The following is a 9961-nucleotide window of genomic DNA, read 5'->3' on the forward strand; positions in this document are numbered from 1 at the left end:
GGTTTATATACAATGGATTTATTCAAATAGACGTCCAACCACATCGGCCCACATCTAACTCTGCTCCTAAACTTGCCTATAAGTGCACGGGAGATATAAAATGCTTATCCTGGCAAGAATGTGGTAAAAATGGGACTGTATGAATTGGGTTCTGTAAAGGGTATTAGTCGCTAGTTATTCAAAGTGGTTAGCTTCTTGCAAAATCAAGCTTCTCTTGGTAACAGCTGAGAATTCCACCCTGGATTAAGACCATTCTGTCTAATGTTTTATGTGTGCAGAAAACTGTGAGTAACATTTTTTTTGTTATTTGTATATCTTTGTGAGCTGTCTGTCCTGCAAATAGTTTGTCAGAGACCGTATACAATTTTTGCATGCACTTGTTAGCATTTAGCTAGCATCCGCTATGGGAATTTACAGGCATTGTTAACCTTCAGATTACAGTGGAGTATTCTGCATTTGAAAATAGCACCCATTATGTTCAATGCTAGTAATACTGTGTACCCCAGGATGGCACAAGGATGTTACAAAGGTATGAAAATCTGAATACCGCCCAAGCCGACATGATGCATCCTTGACTAGGCTACTAACGTTAGACAAAAATTCTAAAGTAACGTTTTCTCATATATGACAAAACTCCACGTTTTTGCTTATCTATTTCACACACATCCATGTGCTTTTATGGGGGGAAAAAAAGATATAGGATGTTTATAGAACATCATCAAACCTAATTCAGATAGGCTCATGGTATTGTTAGACAGCAGTAATGTACTGTAATTTGTTATCATTGCCAGGTGGCAATGCGGTGTGCTTGGAAACTTTTTGTAGGGGATCAAATCCCCTATGTGACATTTTTTTATTTATAGAAAAAACTTTCTCCTGCTGGTCCTCGATTCAAATAACACATATGTGACAAAGTAGATCATTTGAATAATGCATGAACAATGTTGTGCAGTTAAATGTACATATACATGCAATATATGTAATACATGATTATTAGCAGTGTGTTTGTCTACAAGGCTGGAGAAAGACGCAGCTCCTCATTTAATGTATTCTTAACAAAGTAACACAATAAATGTAATTCCACATTACAAAGAAGAAGAAAAACTGTAAACTACAAAAATTGTAAGGTGCTAGGCTCCCTACACTGAGAGCTATTTGACCAGTCACTCAAACATGTGATTTTAGTAACTTTGATTAGCAAAACGTGTTTCTTTGACACCTGTTAACAACAATTTAATGAAAAAGTGTTTGATCACATCCAAATACGTGAGTGTAACGTTCGTCGTCTTCCTCTGATGAGGAGTAAGAGAGATCGGACCAATTTGCAGCGTGGTAAGTGTCCATTTTAATAAGTCAAACTGGACACTACAAAATACAAAATAACAAAGTGAAACAAACGAAACAGTCCCGTGTGGTAACAAACACTAACACGGAAAATATTCACCCACAACTCAAAAGTGAAACCAGGCTACCTAAATATGGTTCTCAATCAGGGACAACGATAAATAGCTGCCTCTGATTGAGAACCATACCAGGCCAAACACAGAAATCCCAAAACATAGAAAAAGGAACATAGACAACCCACCCAACTCACGCCCTGACCATACTAAAACAAAGACATAATAAAAGAACTAAAGTCAGAACGTGACAGTGAACCTTTTTATTTGGCTGTTGTGGAATTTGTTACAGGAAATAATCATGCTGGTCATGTTAGCATAGGGCTATGTGTGCCATGTAATCTCAGGGGAAAAGCTAACATTGCATTTTCGGGAAAAGCATCAAGAAGTTAAGTTTAAGCAAGAGTTCATAAGTATAGATCCACTCAGTATAGAAGAAAAACTAACATCTCTTTTTCTCTCCATTGGATGTTCAGAAATTGGAGAGGCATTGTGGAAGTGTGTGGATGCTGTGAGTATTCTCACAGAATGAGGCGTTGGGAGCACCATCTGTTTTCACCACCTCCCGATCAGGGATGGCTGAACAGTGATTCCTACAGTTACCTTTCAAGACGGAAAACAATACGATATCCTTCAAATAATTCAGAACTAAGAATACTAATCTTAACTCGCAAGCGTGGAAACTAAAAACACTTTCAGATTTCTAGGTCATTGTTGGAGGGACACAATTAGGCGAGTTTTGTTTTCACTTGAAAGAGCAGCAAAAATATTTAATGAAGTACTTACCTGGGAAAATTAGATACACTTCTCCCACGTCCGTTTTGCACCTACATACCAGCTGTGAAAAGTGTCTATGTGCATCCTTTTCAACAATACATTCACTTACACCAAAGTGGATGACGCATCCTATTTTATTCCTAATCTGTTCTGCACAGTTTGGTCAAATCATAACTTCCAACAGTAGCGGATCAATCTTTATCAACATTTACACTGCTGAGAGCGAATTGACTTCACCTTAGAGATATTTATGATAAAGACTGGGTCACATAACTTAAAAATAATGAAATATAACAGAGTACCGTCACTTTACCCTTACACACAGACATGAACTGTACATTATCTAATTACATTTTCTTATCAAAACTAGATAAAAGTGTGACATACACTCAGTGGACAGTTTTTTAGGTACACCAGCCCATTAACGAAAATAGTTTGTTCCTACAGACAGTGAGTCACTGTCATGGCTCTCGTCGTAATGAGGATCGGACCAAAGCGCAGCGTTGTACGTGTTCATGATTTTATTTGATCACAAAACACTCAAACAAAATAAAACCGAAACAGTTCTGTAAGGTGCATAAACTATACAGAAAACAACTACCCACAAAACGCAGGTGGGAAAAAGGCTGCCTAAGTATGATTCCCAATCAGAGACAACGATAGACAGCAGTCCCTGATTGAGAACCATACCCGGCCAAAACATAGAAATAAAGAAACTAGAATGACCACCCTAGTCACACCCTGGCCTAACCAAAATAGAGAATAAAAGCCTCTCTATGGCCAGGGCGTGACAGTCACTTGGTCATGACTTGCTATATAAAGCAGGCAGACAGGCATCCAGTTACCGTTCGATTGAACGTTAAAATGGGAAAAACGAGTGACCTAAGCGACTTTGAGCAGAAAATGGCCGGCGTCCTGCGCTTTTCATGCACGACAGTGTGTAGGGTATACAAAGACTGGTGCAAAACACAAAAAACATCCAGTCAGCTTCAGTTCTATGGGCGAAAACAGCTTGTTGATGAGAGGTCGAAGGAGAATGGCAAGAATCGTTCAAGCTAAAAGGCGTGCCACAAACAGGCAAATAACGGCATGGTACAACAGTGGTGTGAAGAACGGCATCTCAGAATGCACAACTCGTCGGTCCTTGTCACGGATGGGCTATTGCAGCAGACGACCAACAGGATTCCACTCCTATCAGCTAAAAACAAGAAGAATCGGCTCCAGTGGGCACGCGATCACCAACACTGGACAATTGAGCAGTCGAAAAACATGGTCCGACGAATCCCGGATCCTGTTGTGTCATGCTGAGTCAGGATTTGGCGTAAGCAGCAGAGTCCATGGCCCCAACCTGCCTGGTCTCAACGATACAGGCTGATGGTGGTGGTATAATGGTGTGCGGAACTATCCAGGCACACTGAGGAAAAGGGGGTCTGACTTGGTACTAGGTGGGTGTACCTAATAAACTGAGAACTGAGAGTAAAGGATTGCAGATTACCGAGGCCTGTTATACTGTATAGTGATTTTTTTCATTAAGTATTTCATTCATTTATTGATCATTAAAATAACAAACATTTTAGTTAAATTGTTTTAGCAACAGTTTCAATGAGTTTGTCTGGGCTGTACAATAATCTGGCGTGGATCAAAATCCTGTGTGACTAAACTAATATCAGTCTGTGGCCATGGTCTGCACTCAACACTGCGGTGCGGCTTGCATATGGAGAGGGGTCGTCTTTCTTTAAACTGCTCTTGAGAATCCCTCACCAAGGTGACTTGCCTGACCTCACTCTCAAGTAATAATCTCTACACTAATTACGCCAGTCAGGAACCCATGTCCTTGACCAATTTCTTGTCAGTGAATACCTCTCTACAACCTCCTGCCCCTTAAAATCACAGCCGCGAAATGGAGGCAACAGTGAAAAATGGACACAAATGAGCATTGAAAATTTGGGGTGGGAATTGCCAGGGACCTCATGTTACAATATTATCACAATACAATATTTATTGCGATTCTTACCATTCTATATGTATTGCGATTAGATGTTCAAAACATATTGCTCACTATATGTCTGCTTCAGAGAGACAAGAGAGAGACATAATAAAACCAGGTTTTGATCAGTCATGGAAATAAAAGTGATGAAAACATGTTAACTCACTATTTAAAGATATTCGCTGGTACTTTTGTATACTTTTTCACCAGTAGTTCGGAAGGTAGCGTCCACAAGCTAGAAGTGGTCCCTGAAAATTGCGTACTATGTCACAAATGTGCAGATGTGAACCACGTCATTGCTCTCTCTCTCGCTCTACTGTGTGTGTGTGTGTGTGTGTGTGTGTGTGTGTGTGTGTGTGTGTCTTGCCAGCTGTCACTCTAATGGCGAGGGGCTGAATCTCATTGGCTGAAACTCTGCTAGGCAGCTAGCCCATGTATGGGTAAATTCAAGGGAAATGGCACCGCACAGCTTCTAGAAAACATTTGCTTTCAAACTAGGGATTTCGTGGCTAATTGAAGTAAGACATAGGGCGGCGCACAATTGTCCGGGTTATGTGAGGGTTTGGCCGGGGGCTCATCGGGCTCTAGCGACTCCTTGTGGTGGGCCGGGCGCCTGCAGACTGACTTCGGTCATCAGTTGAGCGGTGTTTCCTCTGACAGGTTGGTGCGGATAGCTTCTGGGTTAAGCGGGTGGGTGTGCGGTTTGGCGGGTCATATTACGGAGGATTCATGACTCAACCTTCACCTCTCCGAGCCCGTTGGAGAGTTGCAGACATGAGACAAGATCGTAATTCAGAAGGAAAAGGGGTTAAAATACAATAATAATAATAATATGTTTCTAGACACTTCTACATCAATGTGGATGCTCCCCTTAAATTCAACTGACAATCTTCACTCTAACCTCATACTCATTGTATAATTTCAAATCCAAAGTGCTGGAGCACAGAACCCCCCCCCCCCCCCCCCCCCAAAAAAATGTCACTGTCCCAATACATTGAGCTCACTGTATACAGTATGTATTTTTTGTTTTTTTACAAATCGATACTTGGTGCCAAAGTATCAATATAATATCATCCTAAATATTGCGATAACTGTAACTGTATCGATTTTTTCCCCAATCACTCCTGATAATGTTGTCCTCTCCACGATAGGGGATGAAATCATGTGCATACTGTTTTGCAATCAATCTGTTCAGGTTGAAAAAGATGCTGCTCCAAGCAAATGTCATTTGTTCATTTTATGCAGTTTCCAAGGTAACCAGAACCAAATGTTTTGTTCGGTGTATCATTTGAATACCGTAATACATGGGAGCTGAAAGCCGATTTAAGCTCACATTTGCAGTTAAGACAAGACTATGTATCGTCCATCATTCGCATAAGTTTTAAGGTAAATCTAAGGAAAATAAGATACTACGGTATATAAATTATGATCTGATTAGAAATAGAGCACTGCTAATCATATCAATGTGAGGGAGATGCTGTTCAGGTGTTATTCATATGCACATTTTGCCTTCAAATACAGTATACTATATGTAAAATAAATGTTAAGTGTTATATCTTAAATCATATATCTTAAATCATCATTTGACTTAGAAATGCCGACTCTAATCATCAGATGATCAATTACTGATAGGCATTATAACAAATTATCCTCATATAAATTGTTATTATAGAAATTATAGTCATAATACTGAAGACATTTTCAGCATGACTTTGTTCTTCAATTCTTACCTTCAAATGACTCAAATTAACGTACAACGATCAAGGAATATGTCATGTCAACTATATTTCAGAACTGCAATTATTCCAGGACTGCATAAAGAGACAGAATATGGTTAGAAGAATTTCCATGTAAAACAATGAAAACAGCAACACTGATCAAAGTTTAACTACTGCGTTACAGATGCACTATCACTATTAAGATAATGTCACTATTAAGATAATACAAATTCCCTGTCATAGGTTAGTTAGGATCCCCAATTTATTTTAAGAATGTGAAATGTCAGAATAATAGTAGAGAGAATGATTTATTTCAGCTTTTATTTCTTTCATCACATTCCCAGTGGGTCAGAAGTTTACATACACTCAATTAGTATTTGGTAGCAATGCCTTCAAATTGTTTAACCTGGGTCAAACATTTCGGGTAGTCTTCCACAAGCTTCCCACAATAAGTTGGGTGAATTTTGGCACATTCCTCCTGACAGAGCTGGTGTAACTGAGTCTGGTTTGTAGGCCTCCTTGCTCACACACGCTTTTTCAGTTCTGCCCACAAATGTTCTATAGGATTGAGGTCAGGGCTTTGTGATGGCCACGCCAATACCTTGACTCCGTTGTCCTTAAGCCATTTTGCCCAAGTATGCTTGGGGTCATTGTCCATTTGGTCATTGTCCATTTGGAAGACCCATTTGCGACCAAGCTTTAACTTCCCGACTGGTGTCTTGAGATGTTGCTTCAATATAGCCACATTATTTTCCTCCATCATGATGCCATCTATTTTGTGAAGTGCACCAGTTCCTCTTGCAGTAAAGCACCCCCACAACATGATGCTGCCACCCCTGTGCTTCACGGTTGGAATGGTGTTCTTCAGCTTGCAAGCCTCCCCCTTTTTTCTCCAAACATAACGATGGTCATTATGGCCAAACAGTTCTATTTTTGTTTCATCAGACCAGAGGACATTTCTCCGAAAAGTACAATCTTTGTCCCCATGTGCAGTTGCAAACCGTAGTCTGGTTTTTTTTATGGCGGTTTTGGAGCAGGGGCTTCTTCCTTGCTGAGCAGCCTTTCAGGTTAAGTCGATTTAGGACTCGTTTTACTGTGGATATAGATACTTTTGTACCTGTTTCCTCCAGCATCTTCACAAGGTCCTTTGCTGTTGTTCTGGGATTGATTTTCACTTTCCGCACCAAAGTAGGTTAATCTCTAGGAGACAGAATGCGTCTCCTTCCTGAGCGGTATGACGGCTGCGTGGTCCCATGATGTTTATACTTGCGTACTATTGTTTGTACAGATGAACGTGGCACCTTCAGGCATTTGGAAATTGCTCCCAAGGATGAACCAGGCTTGTGGAGTTCTACAATTTTTGGCTGATTTGGCTGATTTCTTTTGATTTTCCCATGATGTCAAGCAAAGAGGCACTGAGTTTGAAATAAATCCACAGGTACACCCCCAATTGACTCAAATTATGTCAATTAGCCTAGCAGAAGCTTCTAAAGCCATGACATAATTTTCTGGAATTTTCCAAGCTGTTTAAAGGCACAGTCAACTTAGTGCATGTAAACTTCTGACCCACTGGAATTGTGATACAGTGAATTATAAGTGAAATAATCTGTCTGTAAACAATTGTTGGAAAAATGACTTGTGTCATACACAAAGTAGATGTCCTAACAGACTTGCCAAAGCTATAGTTTGTTAACAAGAAATTTGTGGAGTGGTTGAAAAACGTGTTTTAATGACTCCAACCTAAGTGTATGTAAACTTCCGACTTCAACTGTATATTGTGAAAGGTAAATAGTCAACCAGTGGTTTAGATGGGACCTGAAATAACCTCCATAGTGGTATTTTATGTCTTCCTGAAGCAGACCATTTGTGACATTTTTGTATGAGGAACCTTCAAGAGACAGTGATGGCATACTGCACTATGTGTTCAGTGAATAAGGTAGATAACAATATAGACTGTGCAATGAAAAACTGAGTAGAAACATCACCACTAAAACCATTCATAATTCGATAAGTGAGTTTTGTGTTTTCCCTGTAACACTCATTTCCTATTCTCATTTCCTAACAATCATTGTTTAGAGTGGTTAGAATAGAGGTGTGATTGTGTTATATTGTACAGCGAAAAAGTCAATTCAAACATAATTATACACTCCCCCCCATCCCTATCCTATCCCATCCCACCCCCCAAACCCCAACACAGCCCTAAGGTGTTAAAAAGCTCCTGTGTGTGACTAGCTAGACTAGGAAACAATTTATGGAATAACTGCATTACCTCTGTAATTCTCATTTTTCACAATAACATTCACCCGAGTCTACCTTCCACATTAGCATGCAATCCTTCCATAGTCACTGCAGGTAGCAGCAGAGTAGAGTTTTCATACATTTACCAGGGGATATGTGGATACGGGGACATGAGATTATAAAATTCATTTGGCTAGCTGCAATGTCATGATAAGTCTTACCATGCATACAATCACACTGCATTTGCCTGTCTCCCCTGCAACCTCTCTGCCATTTTGACATCATAACTGACCATAACCTGTGCAAGGAAAACTGATTAACCTGGAACCCGTGCGTTTATCAATAACTGCAAAATGGAATGGGCCTTTACCGTATAAATGCCCCCAGCACAGTTACCAATCAAAACGAATTACTATTTCAATTTAATTACTATTTAACAATCTCATTGTGACTGGCTAAACTAGTTTGTGGTGTGTGGTTATAGCGTACCTCCAGTGTGTTCCTCCACTGTTTTCCGCTTGGCTCTGTGGCTGTTGTAGTTTAGTCTCATCTCCTGGCCGTAGTCGGGCAGGGTCTCTCGGGATGTGTAGGATTTGCAAAGGTTCCTGCCGTCCTCGCTTTCGTCTGAGGAGCTGGTGTAGGCGAGCTCCATCTCATTCCGGGCCTTGGACAACGACTGGTAAGGCTTACAATCCATCTGCTCCATGCCTGGCAACACTGAACCAAGCTCATTCAGTCATTGGATCCAAAATGCAAGACCAATCTGGAGGAAGTGGAGAATAAAGACTTAGAACAATGAATTTACCTCACACATTGCTAATGTTGTGTCCCAGTATTGTGCGAAAAATATATAAATCAAGTAAAAAGTAATTATTTGGATATTAGTGTCTTTAATCAGCGTGTCCTTGTTCTAAGAGGTTGCTGCTGGGTGGTGGTGTTAGAAGATTGAGTTGCTTTATAGACACAGGGGAGGAGGAGCCCTTATAGGAACAGATTGAGAGATAACTTTAATTTACAGCAGAATCTGATGGACTGCTATGAAACACAATGACAGAAATCATGTGGCGAACAATGTATTTTATCCCCAGAGCTACAGAGGCAGTTATTTTTTTATTTACCATTAGCATTACTCAGTAGTAATATAACAGTAGCACAATGATGAATACTGTTATTTTGCATCTGTGTCCTAGTATAAGGCTGCAGTTCATCACAGCCCAGTAGTGTTTTGCTGTGTAGCGTAAAGCACACTATAACCTTGATATGAACCCGTCTGTTCTGCCCTGAGCTCTGCTTGGGCTGACCTTTCTATCATTGCCGCCTGACAGCCACTAAACCTTGGCCATGGCCTTGACCCAAACACTCGACCCTGTAGCAGAGAGGATTGCCTTCACACCCCACTGTCCTTCTATACTTTGGGAACGGAGGGGGGGGGGGAAACTCCCCATAATACAAACTTCAGCAAGAAATCAGAAGAGGCTCCTGACAATGTTTGCCCTCTGACATTTGTAATCTTTAACAGCATTCAAGACAAATATGACAATCAAATGCTCATTAGGCTGTGCCATCTTTGTCCGGCTTGTGGTAATAGGTTATTAATAGCAAGCTCAGTACATATCTTGCTTGACTAATTGGCAGTTGAAGGCATTTTTATGGGCCATTTGTATTCTGTGCCGCAGCCAGCCCCCTGGCTGGACGAGGCTGTTCTGTGCATGTAAAGGTAATTACTCAGGGTAGGTGTGGCTGGAAAATGATGAGTGGGGAGTCAACACCACTAGTTGAAACAAGGCTGTTTTTGGTGAGGTTACTGTATAAACTCTGAGGCAGGGAGCCTAGGTAAGGCACCT

The 9961-nt window shown here is 40.6% G+C and overlaps 1 protein-coding gene across 1 annotated transcript in view; it reads right to left on the reverse strand.

Moving 5' to 3' along the window:
* The window catches only part of LOC139418412 (teneurin-1-like), a 132755-nt gene extending 123916 nt beyond the window's left edge, over positions 1-8839 (reverse strand). The window contains exon 1 of the mRNA XM_071167817.1: positions 8607-8839. Coding sequence (XP_071023918.1) covers positions 8607-8823 — 217 coding nt within the window. The 5' untranslated portion in view covers positions 8824-8839. The remainder of the gene's footprint in view (positions 1-8606) is intronic.
* Between the last annotated feature and the right edge of the window lie 1122 nt (positions 8840-9961).

The sequence above is a fragment of the Oncorhynchus clarkii genome, chromosome 10 (assembly GCF_045791955.1).
Source record: "Oncorhynchus clarkii lewisi isolate Uvic-CL-2024 chromosome 10, UVic_Ocla_1.0, whole genome shotgun sequence".
Lineage (NCBI taxonomy): Eukaryota > Metazoa > Chordata > Actinopteri > Salmoniformes > Salmonidae > Oncorhynchus > Oncorhynchus clarkii.